The 19,243-nt window shown below is 38.5% G+C and overlaps 1 protein-coding gene across 1 annotated transcript; it reads right to left on the reverse strand.

Annotated features, from left to right (window-relative positions):
- Positions 1 to 125: 125 nt before the first annotated feature.
- Positions 126 to 18,315, reverse strand: LOC140937937 (uncharacterized). The gene is made up of 11 exons (XM_073387498.1): positions 18,210 to 18,315; positions 15,677 to 15,811; positions 12,078 to 12,310; positions 11,389 to 11,470; positions 10,674 to 10,853; positions 9,477 to 9,797; positions 9,000 to 9,320; positions 8,784 to 8,893; positions 8,370 to 8,661; positions 786 to 964; positions 126 to 272 (listed from the first exon to the last, which is right to left on the reverse strand). Exons 1-11 carry the CDS (start codon positions 18,292 to 18,294, stop codon positions 126 to 128), a joined length of 2,085 nt encoding a protein of 694 aa, XP_073243599.1. The 5' UTR covers positions 18,295 to 18,315.
- Between the last annotated feature and the right edge of the window lie 928 nt (positions 18,316 to 19,243).

The following is a 19,243-nucleotide window of genomic DNA, read 5'->3' on the forward strand; positions in this document are numbered from 1 at the left end:
TAAGTTTAAGGGGAATGATTTATTGACTGCACGGCTGATTCAAGTACCATGATATTCAAGATTTTCTGAATGTGGTCTTTTGATGAAGCATAAGTGATGAATATGTATATTAATTTGACTGCCTCTTACTCGTCCCACTTTAGTCGTCCTGTCTTCATTGTTAGTTTTGCTGCTAGTACTTCCTCGGAGTCGGGTTGGTTAACTCTATTAAGCCATAACTCACATTCGTCTTCACACGTTATGTAAAATGTGTACATCCCAGTTACTGGAGGCTGAAAAATCAATTAAATCTGACATTATAAAAGACAAAAGCAAAGCCTGCAACCTTATCAAGGCCCCATAGCCTTATCACGGGTATATTTCTATGGAAGCGCAGAAATAATAGACAGCCAGCAACCGAAGTCTCAGAAGTTATTACTCAAGGTTTTTCACCAGAATATTGGCATCAATATAAAAAGATAACAACCAAGAAAACTGTATTTCCTTCCGAGAGAACTCGTCTCGACTCTCACACACCGAAATTATTGTTTTTTGTTTTGTTTTTTAATAAATACTACAACGACCTTTCACATTTTTCTGATTAAGAGGATGATACATAAATTGATTTCGGAGGAATTTTCTTATTCATCACTCAAAAAGGCAGCTTGAGTCCCCAACGGCTATCAACTTTAGACATTCTCTCGTTCATAAATTCATAACCATCAAAACCATAGCCATCAACTGGAAGTTAATAAAAACTATTTTTGACTAATTTAACCCATGAACTTAAAGTAATAATGGCACACCTGAATAAACGTTGACAATCGCTGTCCATATGGAGTAGAAACATTCGAAGCGAAGTAAAAATCACCAAGTACAGAAAGTGTGTTGGCTGCCTGCTGAAAAACTGGATGGTACTTCAAAACAGGCTCGTCTTGGGTGTTTATTTCTTTAAACCAGACTTCTTTTAATACCCCAAAAGGCTCTAAAATAAGATTATGATTTGTAAAGAAGTAAAGAAGATCTCAAGTTTATGTTATTGAAAAAGTGACTTATAAAGTATAAAAAGAATGAGATATTTAAGTACCCCCTTGCCGCCAATACGGGACATTTGAGCCAGCGACCAGTAAATTCAGCGGTAAAATTCCAATGAGAGCCAGCGCAACAACAACAAAGAAATTTATGGACACACAGGGAGACCAGAGGTAGTGTGTGTCAATAACATGGACAAAATGGGATGAGTCGTCGAATCTCCCATGAACTAAAATAGTCCAGAAGTCAAAATATAACAAAACAAAGCTTACATACCTTTAACTGAACGCCTCCTTGTCTTTCCTGACCCGTTAAAGTGGCGTTTTGTCGAGTTTTGCACTCATAGGTACTATCCACTAAAGAAGAATTAAATGCTGTCTACAAAAAAAAACCGGACCAGTTCCACGCGCCTCCACGCGAAGCGCTATAAATTTGAGAATTTTCGACGATTCCGCTCCAAATTGCCATCGGCTAATCTGCAGGTAAAGCGTGCTCCGGCTTCTTGCTCGCTGGTTCCACAAAACCCATCGTAACAGCACGATAATCGCTCGCTCATCAACAAACACTTGACCTTTCACTCCGTCATGAACCGCAAACCGGCAGGATTACTACGCGATTTGAATATTCAAGCATAGCAACCGCGTCCGCGTCTTTTAAAAAGCTAATATATAGATTTAGCCAGGGCTAAAAGCGAAGCTCCTATTAACTCGAATTTATAATTTAAATCAAACAATAAACTTGTATTCCACAAACCAGTTAACTTTAGAGCACATTCATGTGACTTTTGAGGGAAATGCTAAGTGATTTTAGAGAAAAATAGTTTGGAAACAGTCCAAGCTAAGAGTGAACTTAAACTTACATCGAGTTGATAGCCTGATATGTACACCCAAAAATAGCATAGCCATAATGGCTCTAGATCACAGTAGATTAGGCCTGGAAAACAAATTCTTGGAAACAAATCAGGCCGAATTTTTTGCGTTCCACAAGTTTACTTCACAAAAACCTGCCAACAAGTCTGGGGACGTGTAAACCAACCTTTTATACTTTTTATACAATCACATCTGAGGTGACTAGTACCATGAGGCGCTGTTTTTATCATACAGCTACTATTCACCAAGATCGAAAAGAATAATTGTTTTAGTATACACACGCGAAGAAATCTCAACAAAATCAGGGAGGACTATTAAAAGTACGATTTGATTGACGGTTCAAATCACGCGAAAGTTTAAAAATAGATCTTCGCAGAATTTTCAAACATGGCAATTCACAAGTTTATCACTTTGCAAACAACAACGTAATGGCTTAAGTGGAACCGCTAAGAGTTTGAATTGTTTCCTTACCTGAGAAGAAAAGTAGGGCTTTGTTGTTTCCTGTTGACTCGCCAAGTTTATAGCCAAAAAGGTTTGTTTTGTCGTTCTTCGCAAGAAGTGCTGACAAAAATGGCGGCTCGTTTGCTCGAACTAAGAAGTCGTCTTCCTGTAGCATTCTTTCTCCTAGTTACTTGAAAAGTAGAATTTCTGCAAACATTTGCTTTCAAATTTCAAATTTGTCACAAATAAACTTCGATTTTTGGGCCAAATATTTCTTTTTAGGAAACGCCGAGTTCACGAAACGGCCCCTTCTACGCGAATAAATCGGAGTTGTAAACAATCCATCGAGCACAAAACTCAGCTACAGTAAATGGAAAAACGCCGTTATCAATACTTCGAAGTCTTTAATTCCTTTCAAAAACGCCAACCATCTAAAAAATTGGGAAAAACACTGAGCTAGCACATTATCCACTCGCTAGGAGGTGAATATTGTTGAATACTCCGAGATATAGAGAACCAATCAGATTGCTTAAATCACCAAGTTCACTGAGTGTGTCTATACTAAATAGATTTAGCCAGAGCTAAAAGCGAAGCTCTCAGTAATATTTTTATAGTTTGCACAAACTATATATCAAATCGTGTAATTCTAAGCGACGAAGCCAACGAGAACGATGAATAAAGAACAATAGGTGTAATTAGCAAAAACGCAACTTTGCTGAAGCACACTTTTTGTGTACAATTCTTTGCCGTTGTTTTGCACGCCTACAACGTGAAACGTTCGGAAATTCTTTGTCGGTTCGAGTTCTTCCTTTTCTTCTCTTTCTCATGCTCCACGAAGATCGATTCTGTGGATTTGTTCATGAATTCACATGCGTAACATTTAAGAGTGATTTTCTGTAAAATTCGAACTTCGGCCTGATAAGGTACCTCATCGATTTGGCGGATTTTTGGCGTGTAGTCTTAGAATGGTGTCCTAAATACTGGATGCATATTCTAAGGCTCGAATTCTCTTTGGTTTCAAAGATACAGGAATGACAGTTTTGACGAGGCCTCGAGGGGCCGCCATATTGGTAAACTGAAGGAGGTTTACAATAATTGATTCTAGCCTCATCATTAAAGTAACATAACCCTAACTCACACAGTTGCAAAGAACTATCCTTCCTCCTTTCTTTTACCTACTCTTATCTGAAAATGTTGAGCCTGAGCTATGAACGGCTATAACTTCTCACAGCACTTTTTCTGTACTTAAAAGGTACACAAATTTGGTAGAAATTGGAAGGTCAATATCACCCATGCCACATCGATTTAGACTAAGCCATTTTCACAAAACATAGTTTGTTTATAGATAAGTTAGACTGTTGAATAAAATAATTGGGCAAACGTAATGGAGCAGAACTATAATTGCATGAATGCGCAATGGCTCAGCCACTTGACCGCTAAAACTTCCAAACAAAATTCGGTGAATATTTGAAAAGAAAATTCTTAAAAATTGATCGTGCCTCTTGAAACCTATCTATCGCTTAAAAAACTCTCACTTGTAATGTAAAAAGATGATCTTTTGTTTATGATCTTGCAAAGAGCTTGAAATATGCGCTAAAATGAAAATTACAAATTTTGTTACACACAGGACTACTTTAGCTCAAGTTCGCTCTTCGATTTGCCAGACCAATCGGGAACCGCCCGTGTGCACAGTTACAATTTTCTCTGTAGTATTTCGCTGTATGCAGCTACAAATAACATACTTTCTTAGCAAAGATAACGCAAACTTTGTCAATTTTTACCAAAAGGCTACAAAAACAAACGGCCGTGCACTGCGGCTTTACGCAAATGATATGGCATTCGATATTACACGTGTAAACAGGAACCTACCTTTGCTTTTATGTACATTTGGCAGATCTTTCCATCGTAATATATGAAACTAGTACATGAAATGATATTAAAGAACTCATCGAGTCAAATTACTTGATCGTACCGTCATTACTGAATAAAAGTCCAAAAAATATGACATGGAATGATCGTCGGGAGCGAAGCTATTTTTAGAAGGACACGGAACTGCACGCTGGAACGGAAGTGAAATGAACAACCTCAATCAAGTTCAGTCTTCCTGACGCTATTAAACGTTTCACCCAAAATTGAAGAGAAAGTTGTTGCTTCTTATTTCCTTTCTCATTCTTGCATGCATTCTGTAGTTTGCCCAGTATTTTCTCGTAACTTTTAATTTTCTAGCAAACTGGAACTGTTAAGAATCCCCCCCCTTCCCATTTGAGTGAGCTTTCATTCGTTTTGATTCACAATAATTTTCGCACGGCGACAAAGTGAAATTTGAAACGACATTTTATTTTGGTATTTTAAGCTCCTTCTTTTTTTTTCTTCCCGATAGCCAGAAATGTTTTGAAGGTAAAAGCTAAAGTGTCGGTGTTTTTCACGACTCTGCTTGTAGACTGACCTCACCACCAGTATTACATCACGGACATCAATTCTGATTCGAGAGGGTCAAAAAGTGACTGGTGGGTCTCTGAAAAGCGAAATGCAGTCACTTTGGGGCGAGCAGGCTATATAGATGGGCTATATTCCCCTTTGTGTTTCACCTGTAGTTGAAATAAGCGCCGCTCCCTAATAAGCGCTGCACCCTTAACATGGAAAATGAAATAAGCGCCGCGGCGCTTAATCGATCATTTACAGTAATTTCCGATACCGGCATATCGGAAAGACTGAAAACACTCAAACTGAATGAGAGTATAACAAATTCAAAAAGAAACAGTTTTGTGTTTTTTTACAACTCTATAAAATAACTAAAAATGTGTACTCCTAAAATACAAGATTTTTCAGACTTTTTAATTTCAAATTTTTACGATGGAGCATTAGCCCTCGTACTCACTAGACATTGCTTCAAAATCTTCGTGTTAAAATCAGTGAAAGACGCCACTTAAATAGCGTACATTTTGAAGAACATTTGCAAACAGTTTGGATTCCTGCCTTTATACCTTCATTAAAAATTAAAGTTGGGTAGTTTAAGTTTGAACAGCCGAACGACATTGTTTACAGGGAGTGGGGAAGGCAAAGCTCCACTCTTCCCTTCTAAGGTAGAAAGTGTCAGCAAAACGTGAGAGCCGTCCTTGAGGGCAAAGTGTTTAACCTAATTTTCTCACCGATTGCAAGTGCCATTCCATCCATGCATAACCTCACCCAATCAACAGAATTAGCAAATGTAATGGGGAAACGTTACGGGAGAACTGATTGAGAAGTTAGGGTAAGTTTTGAAAATTGTGCGCACACCTGGAAAAATCTTGGCTACGCTCCTGATAGAGACTTTTGCTGGAGAGAAACTGAAACGCGCTCGCTAATATAGTGACGACCAGAAAGGACAAACCACAGGATAGTTCCAGAAAATCACCCCTTAACATAGATCATGAAGTTGTCGCGGCAGACGATGACCTTGAAGGCTTCTGATCAGGTGCAGTTTTTCAAGGGAGCGCAGGCGAGATTATGTACGATGGGCACAGCTTGTTTGATCTGGAAAATTCAGAGAAGCTCAAGGCAAATCGCTAGACAACACATGCTAGAGCTGAAATAAAAATATTTTGGGCTTTTGAACTCTGTCCCTAAGGCTGAAGGAGAAAGTATCCGTTTATTAATGCATTGACCAATTCAAGTTAATTATGAATGACTCCTTAAGCTGGACGTCTTACTAACAAGCACATTACCACCACTTGTCCTTAGAGGCGTTTTTGATTTGACAAGCAGAGAAAATTAGGTTTTGACGATTTGAAATTGAGGATGCCATAGTGAAGACGCCTTTTGTATAATGACGCCATCTTCCTACAGTAAAAAGCGTTCGTTTTTTACCATTGATATTACGTCGATCGGTACACCTATGTTGTCGAAAGGTACGTGAGCATGGTGAATGATTTTGCATTAAACTGCAGACACAACTTTAATCATTTCGTGAAAGAACACCCTTATTGTTCGCGATATCGGCACTCTGGTCGCTAACTGAATTTTCTTTGTTGTTTCCTTTACTTAGATTTTAAGCTTTTTCAAGAAAACGAAAATCTGGAATTGTCCTTAGGGTGAGGCATTTGCGCACAGTGTCAAAGCCCCTCGGTGGGGTGACTGGGTTTTTTTTTCATCTCCTGTGCTCATCCCTCATTCTTCTCAACCCATTCCAAACCAATTTTCCTGTTTATCACAAAACACTTTATAGAAAAACCAAGAATCTCCTCAAAACGAGCTTCGGGATTGGAACAAAATACCTGACAATTTTGCACGAAACCGTCTATAATGGTGTACAAGATAGATTGAGTCTATTTATTACTTTGCCAACGCCCAATTTGTAAAACCGGAAAATGATGTTTATTTCAACGGCTCATGTCTCATGAGTTTTGAGCGAATCTTCAAACGCTGTAAACACATGTAGCTGGAACTATCATCGCATCCTCGCTCACTTATAATGGTAACTTATATCAACTTCGATTATTTATTGGCTGGCTAAGATTTTCACGGAGTCTTCAGTTCAGTTGTTGAAAGGCAGGCGGTTTCATGTGAGTTGTAACGCCATGCAAGGAACGTGACGACCCGCGATATGCGTGGGAAAATATTACTTTTTTCCGATGAAGATGAAAATTGGTATCTTTGTCGTCGAGTAAGGTAATACATTTCAATTTTCATCATTATCGTTAATTTTAAAAACTCTGGTTTCGATAAAGAAACTGGAGGAAAATCAGGAAAATTCCAGTTCGACTGTGATGGTTGCATTTTGTTTTAGTACGCGTCGTAGCATAAATATAACAAATTTATTTTCCTTTTCCTTATACAATCTGCTTTTTTATACTGTTTTTCGCAGCAGACCCTTCCCGTCTGTCCGGTATTGAACAGTTTTCAAGTTCGAATTTTCTATCGTTTGCTGTCTCAGCTGCTGTCACATTGTTCGTTCATCGTTCGCTCACACTTTTCGATTGAGCGAGAAGCAGCAGTACCGTCCCTCCTATAGCAGGTGTTGTATCGTCGCGCGGTCGCGGTCGCTATGCTGAAATATTCAAATCGCGTAGTAATCCAGCCGGTTTGCGGCTCATGACGGAGTGAAAGGTCAAGTGTTTGTTGATGAGCGAGCGATTATCGTGCTGTCGCGATGGGTTTTGTGGAGCCAGCGAGCAAGAAGCCGGAGCAGCTTTACCTGCAGATTAGCCGATGGCAATTTGGAGCGGAATCGTCGAATATTCTCGAATTCATAGCGCTTCGCCTGGAGGCATGTAGAAATGGTCCGGTTTAATTTGTGGCCGGCCTTTAATTCTTTAGTGGATAGTACCTACGAGTGCACAACTCGACAAAATGCCACTTTAACCGGCCAGGGAAGACAAGGAGGCGTTGAGTAAAAGGGAATTTTAGCTTTGTTTTGTTATATTTTGACTTCTGGACTATTTTAGTTCATGGGAGATTCGACGAATCATCCCATTTTATCCATATTATTGACACACACTACGTCTGGGTCGCCTGTGATGGAGATTAAAAAATTTCGAGAAATATCTCCTGACCACTTTGTTGAAGTAAGAAGGTGCAACCGGTTCATGTTAAACTGATGTAGGAAAATATATCATACAAAAATTAAAGTGGAAGCCTCGGATTTCATGTTTACTTTTACAATTTTTGTGAACAGTTTAGCGTCCAAAAAATATAAGGCGTAGAGAGGGAGTTACTGAAAAAAACCGAAAACTCATTGTTTATAAACAGCGATTGCGGGTAAAATTAATGGTATGGAATAAATGTGCAAGTGGTCTCACTAAAACAAAACGCAGAACAGACTAACCTTTCAATTTTCGGCTTTAACCGATTGATTTTGATGTTTACTCAGTTTTACATATAAAAATCATCGGCAATCTTTCCTCATTACTTTTTTGGCAATATTTTAAGCCAGCGGCTCTCATTTGGCGCAAAACAACTACGTATTCTACCACTCGATCTGTCACTAAAATAAATCCCGGTCTTTGAGCAGATGCTTTGGGTGTCGGGTAATCTACCATACCTACGACCAAATGTAGGAAAATAACTTACCAGTTGCTTGAACAACTATTTCACACAATATCAGAGTTACATTTTCCCCTGTTGCAGTAACTTTCAAATGACGACCAGTGGCAGGAGGACTGCAACTAAACACACGGAAATCTCTCCTTGGAAAATTTGTTGGAGTGCAAGAGCAAAAATGACTTGGAGATAAGAGATTATTCGAGCTCCCGACAGTGATGTTTAACTGAATGTTTTGGCAGCAGTCAGAGCCGAGAAACACTTGTACTGTGTGTATGCGGTAATCTTGTGATAAATCAAGCTGGAACCAAGGATCGGATGCCTACCGATAAAAAAGGAGGTAAATCAGCAGCATTAAAGTGATAACTGAAATAATTGTCTACAATGTAGTATAGGAAAAACCTACATACTTTTTTATTGCGAATAAGACAATATTTGAATTACCGCATGGAAAATTGCACATGTGTCGAAGCATCCATCAACTGCAAATGAGGCTTGTTCTGTGGGATCCGAATGATTCACAGTCATATGAAGAGCAAAATTCTTACCATTTACTGAAACGGAGTAGAAACATCGATTTGTTACTGATATTTTTCAAATAAAATTTAAAAAACTGATTTCAAAATGTTGCCAAAGCTATGGCTTGCTACGATTACTTACCTGAAGGTGGGCCACAAACAACGCCAGAGTCCTCTAGATGAGCGCAGTCCTTTACACCTAAATCCGCCCTGTTGCAAAGCAACAACGAGCTTTCGTTGCCAATGCATTTTACGTCATCCATCCATATAGGACCAATGCCGCTCCCGAACGATTTACCCTTGGTGGCTGCTGTAGCCTGGGGAAGTCCAAGCATGCGACAAACAACTTGAGCATCCTCGATGCTCCAGTAATCGTCACAGATTGTTCCCCAGACACCGTTAACGGCCACCTCTACTCGCCCTTCATTAGGTGTGGCGCCATCCATTAGTCGAACATTAAAATCTGCAAAGCAACCGTTCAATTGATCACCTCTTTGTGTTTTACTATGAAGACAAACAAGTCGTCCGGCAACAACTTCTACGCCATTAAGGTAAACACTTCACCACCAACAACAACAGCAATGTACCCGTTTGTCTTGTAAAAGAGCCATTAACTCACCAGTGATATTTCCACAGATCACACCAGCGTCTTCAGAGTGATCACAAATTGTGGAGACTCCAAGTCCAAGGTGTCTGCAATTCAAAATAGACATCTCATTGCCATCACATGTCACTTCATCCAGCCAAATCTTTCCAAAGCCTGCCCCAAAACCCGAATTGCCCGGAGCGGCAATTGCTTCTGGCAAACCGAGCATGAGGCAGATGACTTTAGCGCTTTTCAAAGTCCACTTATCGTCACAGATGGTTCCCCACACGTCATTGATGGCTAATTCAACTCTTCCTTGCGTGTTAGAGTTACCACCTGCTAAGCGTACTTTAACTGAAAAATAACAATAATAATAATAAAACACAAAAACAACAAAAGCAACAATTCGACATGTTCTTAGCTTTAAATAATGTTTGTGCACAATAACAAATGTATCAGAAAAGCTTCTAATAGTTTGCTGTTTAAATCACAGGCTTTACTAATTTGCATTGGGGCAAAATGATGTGGCGGGAAAAGACTGATTGTTTTCTGCTGAACACTGACTTTAGCGGGCCAGAAATCGCAAAGGTGTTTGGGAAGATAAAGTAGACACGTTTAATTTTATTTTATTTTTAATCATTGTACAGGGCATTTTTTTTTACCCAAGCTTATCAATCAACTGAATTTTGCTATAAATATGATATAAGGAGGTATTTTTAATTTGAATCTAACACTATTAAATTCAAAAACAAAAAATATGGGTAATGGAGGCTTTCAATATCTGTTTACCTTAACATGTCACGGAGAACAAATCATCTCGCTTACGATGTTTGGTAAGGTTAGCTTAGAGCATATATTATTGTAATCGAGAGGTATAGTTTTCAAAGACATGAATTTATTTGATATTGACTGGTGTTAGCATGAATTTACCATGGAAAAATAACAACTACAATTGGCGTGTCGATACTTGTGTAAGTTTTTGTAACTAGTCAAGAATAGTTTGCTGGTTTACTGAAAGATTACTACAACGACAAAAAAGTGGTTTCACAAGTTTACAAGCTCTGTTTTTTCGGATTCCAGGTTCTACACTCCTTTTTTTTTTCTTAATATTGAAAACCTGAAAATGGTATTGACATCTTTCATGTCATAAAACGATGATGAAAATAATGATAAAATGATGAATTTAAAATACGAAAAAGAAGAAGTTAAGACTTCAAAATGCTAGCAAACCTTTAACACAGGAAGTCATCTTTCCGGACCATACTCCTGTCTTTAGACATGTTCTTGAAGAAGATCCGATAAGCTGGTAACCTGGTGCGCATGTCATATTACAGTGACTTCCAATGTTATTTCCATTGGAACAATACTTACTTCCGTTAAGCAAAATTGGAGTTTTTGGACAAAACGAAACTGCAACGATAACAGATTAGTTTCTGAACTTAGAGCGTGTTCTCATCATTTGAAGAAAATTCCCGTTCAACAATTTGATAATTTAGGCAAAAATCAAATCTATCTTGGAGAATCTGGGAAAGGAATATGGAACGCTAGTCTATTCTCAGGTGTTATCACGTGACATATAGGCCGGTCGATATTAAAACGGCGTCTTTGTGACAAGCGTTTTGCCTACCAATTTACTGTGATACCGATGGCTTTGAGTAACTTGGTGCTTCTGTTCACTGAGGTTAGTTAACTGAACCAGGGATAGAATCGATATATATTTAGACGAGATGCTAAAAGACCTAAAAATCTCCATGGCTTCTGGAGGCCACCAGATGAGCTACCTGATTAACGTCAAACATTTTGCAGCCAGAAAAAGCGGTTACCTTTTCCCTCGATTTATTTAAAACCCTATGCTTATCAAGGAATCTCCCCTACCACTTCCCGGCCGCTTTACATCTCTCTAGTGCTGTACCAAAATATGAGCTACATGTTGTCTTATCCATACCATTGCACACATATGACACTGCCACATCATCTAACGAAATGTCTCCCTGCTCTCCATTGCCGACAACTCCCTCGAAAAGAAGCTAAAATGCGAAAAGGAAACTATGTGGTAACTCAGTCTATGAATTCTGGCCATACATTTTATCGACCTGACTGTATTTAATTCGCCTTGCATGCCCTGCCCCCCACCCCCCTCCCCAAGAAAGAAAATAATAAAAATATAAACCGTAACGGATTTATGAGACCATCAACGGCCCGCGTTTGATCGGACACGTTTCCTCCTACTTTTGCAAACTAAACCTAAAGGTATGCGGAGCTTTTGACAATTACGGCCTTTTCGACATCGAACTTCACGTATACGCAATCTTAAGTAAATGATAACAATGCTCATTAGCATTAGATACGCTACATGTAAACTAAGCTAGGCCTGATACAACGCAGCCATAAAAGAAAATCACAACTCGAACACTCAGCTTTTGAACATGCCATTACTCCATAGGCCTTGTGGGGTTTGATTTAGTTGAAGTGACTGCACTAACTTTTAATTTCATTTTGTAATTTAACGAGGAGGGTTTTTGAACGAATTTGGACGTATTTGTTGCCATGCTTCAACGTTTCTACTATTTCAACAGTCCCTTCGGGCTTATTGAAGTGGAGGCCTTTTATCACTGTTTGCAAGTAAATATATACCTTGCTATCTGTCCCATTTATAGAGACTTGCGCTTGAGTCCAGTTCGGTCCCTGCTCTCCCACGGCTTGAAAAATTACTGTACTATTAAGGGACAGCCGAAGCTCTCCTATTGCAGGACCATGCATATGGTAGAAGAAGGATAGACAAAACGCTCCGGTGAAAGCTTGAGAGACAAGTTTAGCGCAGTCACCTTTCTTTCTTGGATAGCCAGCCGTAGAGTACAGATACTTTCCTGTTCAAAAGTAACCAACTGGTATGAAATGACACTAAGCCATGATAGGTGATAATTTTGAGATATTGGGCACACTGCTGAATGGTACCAGTTAGGATAAATAATTCTATGCTCCATGTTCCTTTTAATAATAATTGTCAAGTCAACTATAAATGTCGGCGGATCGAGTCTCGCTTTGGATGAGCTCTGTTTACTGGGATACCAAATAATGACAAATCTATTTTTGCATGAATTTTGGCCACAGGAGTGGCCGTTTAATCAATTTAAGCATATACAGCTAGAACCAGCTAGCAAAATCCCGGATACACAAGATTATCCCAGCAAATGTCAGGGCAAACCCGCCATCCGGGAGAGTAAAGTGGAGAAAAGGAAAAGGGGAGGGATAAGAGGAAAAATGTTTCATAACTTTCTTGTTGCAGCGAGCAGAGAGGCCTCGTGCCTCGATTTCATGTCTTAAAAATACACGTCGAAAGAGGTAGGGGATAGAGAAAAAGGGAAAAAGGGAGGGGTAGGGGAGAGAAGGGAAGGGACGCCTGCTATAAGAACCCCTTCTTATTCATTTCTGCGGACGCTGGCGTCCGCAAATTCCTGATTGGCTGAGCCGTAATTAGTAACTTATTGGCTTGTATCCTGGCGTGTATTAGTGTGAGAGACAAACATGACGAAGGCATCAAGAAAATGTGTTCTACTGGCATAAGCTTTGGAAGATCAAAATTACTCCAATCATGTAGCAACTTCACGTTAAAAACCTAACTAAAACCAACTGTAACAGCTTGTTTAGCAGGCAGGGATGCTCAGGAGGTTTTGTATACTGGATTTGACCATACACCGAGCAGCGATTCAAAGCGATTGCGATTCTTGCCAGACATCTGCAATGCCGATATTCAAAAGACCTCCTTTTCCGCAAAAACATATACCGTCTTGAATGGAGTTTTAAATGATTTGCATAGAGAGAGCTGAAGCTTTTGGTAAAAACTATCCGTTGAGCGTTTTGACAATTGTTTATAATTCTCCTTTACTTTCATTATTCGCGTCTGAGGCTGGCCAGTGTTCTGTTCTTTGTGACCATCACGGTGGTTGTAAGATAAAAGGTCTTGTGTATTCACACGAAACTGATCATTGTTTGTCGTAGGCTGCGAGCAGTAAAAAAATGAGAGACTGCTGGTAGTCTATGTTGGTCGTGTTTGCTGCGGGAGCAAGAACAGTAAAAATGTTTCATTTCGCTCGATTATGATATCACTTGAAAAAAGCGTCTCAACTTGACAATTTCCGGTAAACAAAGCAATTAAGTTCGGACCATGATGAGAAGCCCCGTACTTGTGATTGGTCACGTATTGACAGTGACATTATCGGATTAGTTGAGAAAATGGTGGGCGGATTACAAAAACACCGGCTCTTATAGCAGGCGCTCCCTTCTCTTTCCCCTCTTCCTTGCTTTTCTCCCTCCCCTTCTCCCTCCCCTTTTTGTGCCTGCCACGCAGACTATCCCGGATTGTAGGAACGCCCCCTACTAGCAGTTGGAGCAATTAAACACTGATCAGTCACACTAAGCATAAAACCATCTATTTCTTTCACAAATAAATTTCCTTGCTAAAATGAGGCATTACATTCCACGGCATCTTCTTTTGAATTTATATCATGCACTTATTGCTCCTTATTTAAATTATGGTATCTGTGCATGGGGCAGCTGTCCACAGACCTACCTCAATAAGATACTTGTTCTGCCAAAACGTGCACTGCGTCTAATTTATTTTTCTAAACCCAGAGACCATGCAATCTAATTTTTTATTGCATCAAACTGCCTTCCTTTGCAGTCTTTGTTCTTTCGACAGTTAAGCTATTTAATGTATGACGTTCATGCTAAGACAGCTCCTAAAAGTCTTCTAGATAAGTTTGCGAAAATCAATACAAAACATCATTATAATACGCAATTATCCACAAAAGAATCTTTCTCTGTCAAATTCTCTAGAACTGAAAAAAATGAATAAATCTTTACTAAAGTTGGTGCGTCTAATGGAATTCTATTCCACTTTCTGTTAAGACTATCAACATATCTAATTTTCGTAAAAAAAAAATTAAATCACTACTCCTTAATGTCTTAGGTAATGAAGATAATTATTTGAATGTTAATTATTTAATAGAATATTTTATGAAGTTAACCCGATATGTTGTATTTACTTCACTGAAGTTGTAATTTTGGTCTTTTTGAAATAACAAAATCCCCTGTACTTGAATTTATATGTAAGGTGTTTCTTTCTGCATGTTATTGAATTTCTTTTCTTTTCTTTTTTCTTATGTTTATTTAATAACGTCTTTATTAAAAGTCTTGTCCTGCCTAGATTAGCATTATAGCTATTTACAGGACATAAAGTATTGTAAACTTTATATTTCTTTAAATAAATACATTGTTGTTGTCGTTGACAACTCCACTTCGTAACTATAAGCAACTTTTTCATTTCTGAAATGAGAAAGTTCCTTATAGTTAAGAAAATGCCAGTTTGTGTCGATAAAAAAAGTTTTTTTTTCAGATTAATGGTATGTCTTCTTTCTGCAATTTTTGCATAAACCGTTTGAACATTAACTATAAAATTGAGCAAGAGACTGATCTGCTTCTGACTAAATATTCGCCCCATAAAGGGGAATCCGCATTCCGGAATCCGGGGAATTTTTGCCTGTGGAATCCGGAATCCTGGAACTCCATTAACGACTGGAAACCAGGATCTAAGGTCCACTGACAAAGACTGGAATCCAGATCCGGAATCGACGTAGTGAGACCTAGAATCTAAGACTGTCTTGGATTCCTTTACATGAGGCGAAAATATTTGTTTTACATCAAGACTGAGATGGAAGTGATAAATTTTCGCGACGTAACTGCGTTAGAAAATAGGGCATTTTCACGAAAAGTTCTACATTGTAAATTTATTAGTGACAGACGCCATGCACACCTCAGTGCTCAACACTGGGCTGGGTGTACACTTAGCGATGCTGTTGAGATGGCGGTTATGTAGAAGATATGTTGAATAACACGAATGACGACGTTTCAGGATCGGACCCAACATTGTAATTCAAATACCCGATGTTTCTTACTTGAAAAGCTATTAAAGATATCAGAAATCGAAAATATATTTCGATTTATAGCCACTACTTACTAAAAGGACCGCAAAGACAGTTTAGGTAACAGGGTAGTAAAATAGGTAAAATAGGTACAAAAAAAAGTGCCAGTGCTCTACTGAATGAAACAACAAAAAAATAGGAAAAGCCTTTGTCAACTTGTTGAGTAATAACCGATCCTGATCGGTTTTAACTAATATTAAATTCATGCAGGAGATTAGACACCATTCAAAGAACTTTAAACACTAAAGTTACCTTTTCCTGTTGTGCGATCACCTCCAGGTCCAGTATCGTTGGACGGAGTTGGCCCGGAATGGATGATCCATGGAAAGTCAGAATCTGGAGAATGATGCCAGCTACACAAATTGGAATCAAAGGTACATGCAAGGCCTGAAAAACAAAAGACCGTATACGGTACTGCGAACTGTAATTCAGTACACAGAAATAAGTATTATGTAAGTAAGTAAACAGGTAATTAACAGAGTATCCACACTCTGGCTCTTCAATTTGTTGCAAACAGTACTAACGAATAAAAATAAAAACATAATAAAGTAAATAAACAAATAAACACGATAACGATATATATTGCCACCGCAAATATAAACCTTACAAATGAAAGGAAAGAAATTGGTTTGCCACTAACAAATTATATCTGGAAATGTTCGCATTGAAATGATGAAAGAAAACTTCAAAACTGAAAATACCTCTACATCAAACCACCACCCTGTGCTTTAATAATACAGCTGTATCGATCCCATTTTTTTAAGAGGCCTGAACCTATTAATATGCGCGTTTGTTATGTTTTGAATCGCGTTTTTAGGCAGGAACGATTCAACCGATTTCTACAATTGTTGGCATTCTTAATAAAAAATGGCGGAACTTTTATAAAATGCTATTTATTTTCTTGTAGATATAAATGCGTTTGAGATAACAGCATATGTTTAAAACCGCAGTTTTACAAAAAATGTCAATAACTTCGAAACCGTAAGACAGTTTTTTCTTTAACTTCAGCAAATGAACCCTAGAGCTCTCAATTTTTAGAAATCAATCGTGACCGTAGAACTCGCCGCACAAAATTATAAATGCTGGTCAAATTTAACCTTCAATGCAACGCTAACACATATTTTGTGAAAGCTGACGCACAAATAGGGGAACAATACCGTCGGACTATCTCCTATCTGCAAGGCTATTCTTGCCCAAAGCTTTTTGCAAGAAACTGAGTAAATTGAAACCTATGGCGAATACAATTCGCAGTACAAGAGGAACAACCGTATGCTGAATGCGTGGCACGATTAAAGTATTTCTGTTCAGCAAACATCTACAGAAATCGCCTAGTACCAGTTTTTAGCATCGAAGGTTCCCGTCTTGAGGAGAAATAAAGCCACCAACTCCAGTACTCCAACCGACCCATTTTCAGCTGCAACGAAAACCCTTGTATTTGGTAATTTATTCGACCTTGTTAGATTCATGAGAAGAATAAGACGATTGTCATATTTTTCTTCATCTTTATCCCCAAGTGACAAACTTGCCGTGCGAATGTGATGAAAAGTACAATACATAAAAAGCTTGAATAAATTACCAAGTACAAGGGCTTTCAGGTGAGTGCAGCTGCAAGATTCAGAAATGCCGGAGTTGGAAGCCTTTTTTCTTTGAAAAGGAAACCTGTGACGTTAAAACTGTTGAGAGTTTTTCGGTAGATGCTATATTTTGCTTTGTTAAGATTGGTTTACAAAAGTGAGGGAAAAATATAAAGAAAGTCTGATGAATGGAAGTTCTTTAATCTTACCCTGCATTCAGCATAAAGTTTTTCTTCTTGTATTGGGAACTGTACTCGCCGTTGGTTTCCGATTACTCAGTTTTCTTGCAATAAACTTTTGGGCAAGAATACCCTGGCAAATAGGAGATAGTCCGCCGGCACTCTTCCTCTATTTCAGCGTCCACTTTCACAAATGTGTTAGCGTTGCATTTTAAGGTTCAATTTGACCAGCATTTTTGTAGCGAGTTCTACGGATATGATTGACTTCAAACTTGCAGATACAATCCTAGAGAGCTCTGAGACTTATTTGCTGAAGTTAGAGAAAAATCTGTCGTAGAGTTTCGAAGTTATTGACTTTTTTGTTAAAATGTAGTTTTAAACATATGCCGATATCTGTAACGTTTTTATACGGCTAACTGGTTGGGTGTTGTAAACTTTCATTGTATGCAAATGAGCCTTGTGGTAATTATGCGGCTTATTTAATTCGGCGATGAAATGAAGCGCCATGCTCATTACATTTGTGCTGTTTGGCAATGATTTCTCTTGATTCGATGCTTTTGATTTTAGCGTATTAATACAGGCGTACTTGATCAATTCTGAAAAAAAAATCGTCGAATACGATCTGAAAAGTGAATATCCTGAAGAATACTCGACCGTCGATAAAGTAGGAAGTGATAAACTTTAGCGATGAAACCCTGTTTCGTGTAGAATTAATCACCTCCTCATTTCATCATCTCCAAGCTAGGAAGTTCGACTTAACGCTTTTAAGAACGTCTTGTTTAAAGCTCGTGGGGTGCCGGTACAAGACAGTTTGTAAATTCCCTCTTTTTCGGTCATACCGCGGTTGTCCGCCTTTGCATTCTTAATTTCATTTGGTACAGAGCGCTTCGGCCGTTTTTAACTGAAAGGAAATAACGCACATTTGAGCCATGTTCAGTAATAATGATGAATATTATTAATGTTCACATGCGTAGAAGTAAGTTGGCATTTGCGTTGAAAACATTACATTTGACTCACCAAGTAGAGACATACCTGGTAATGAGGTTCCATAAAATAAATGAGGGTATTGCCAAAGAAAGAGGATCAGACTAAGACAGGTCTCGTAATAGTATTTCATCGCGGAGACTACGCCTTTTAGTTAAACTAACTTGTATTTCTTTGCCCTGAAAGAAAGTGCAAACGTGTTGTTTTGACTGAGTATCACTTAAGTTTTAAAAGAAATCGGAAGTACATGTATTGCGTCTGTACATATATTGTGTCCGTAGTGAGATGTCAGATGTATGTCGTACTTGCTACAAAGAAGACGGTATAAGAAGACGGTGTACGCATCTATGGAATTTTGTTAAACTTTATCGAATGCTAACTAAAGATGAACGTCAATTTCGTATACCTGGTGAAGTGTATTAAGTTTCTACATGTACGTGCTGTCTGCTATGACGAATCATGATTAAAGCAGGTGCACCAGAAATGTTATAATTGATTAGGTTCTGAACTGTATCCTTCAAATGAATTTTCGTCCATTAACTTGTGAATAACCAAGATGTCAATTTTTATTTTCTGTAAATGTTTTAATATATATGCAAACCAGAAGTTTTACTTTGTCCCATAGAGTTTATTGCCAGCCTTCACAAATGATACGTCATCTTACTATCAGAACGCACCAATTACTGATTACGAGTCTTCATAGCCAATAACATCACTGCTTAACTGACCAGACGACCACTAACATCACGAGGTGATTGACCAATCGGATCAATAATCAGAGTATAATACCATCAAGTGACGTAATGCAACTCACTTTGACTCTGAAGATGACTACCGTACAGGTTGTCAAATCACTGTCAACAACAACAGTCCTATTCCGGACTACGTTCACCCGGACGATCAAACTCAACCTACTTTAGAAATGACTCCTGGGTTCAAACCTTTCACAGAAAGATTTCAGTGCAATGCTTATAAGGCAAAGGAGGCTCTAATGAGCTTTTTTAGAGTTCCCCAATGAGTTTTTATGTTACATAGTTGATTAAGGGCATCATAATGAGTTTCACTTTACATATAAATTAAGT

The sequence above is a fragment of the Porites lutea genome, chromosome 5 (assembly GCF_958299795.1).
Source record: "Porites lutea chromosome 5, jaPorLute2.1, whole genome shotgun sequence".
In the NCBI taxonomy this organism is placed as follows: Eukaryota; Metazoa; Cnidaria; class Anthozoa; order Scleractinia; family Poritidae; genus Porites; species Porites lutea.

Bases quoted from the DNA above. Each gene is read 5' to 3' on its own strand.
- LOC140937937 (XM_073387498.1), bottom strand. From the start codon at position 18,294: ATGAAATACTATTACGAGACCTGTCTTAGTCTGATCCTCTTTCTTTGG. The intron at 11,471-12,077 runs GTATATATTTAC...TTCGCATTTTAG, and splicing joins TAAATGGGACAGATAGCAAG to CTTCTTTTCGAGGGAGTTGT. The intron at 8,662-8,783 runs GTAATTCAAATA...TTTTATCGGTAG, and splicing joins CATGTGCAATTTTCCATGCG to GCATCCGATCCTTGGTTCCA.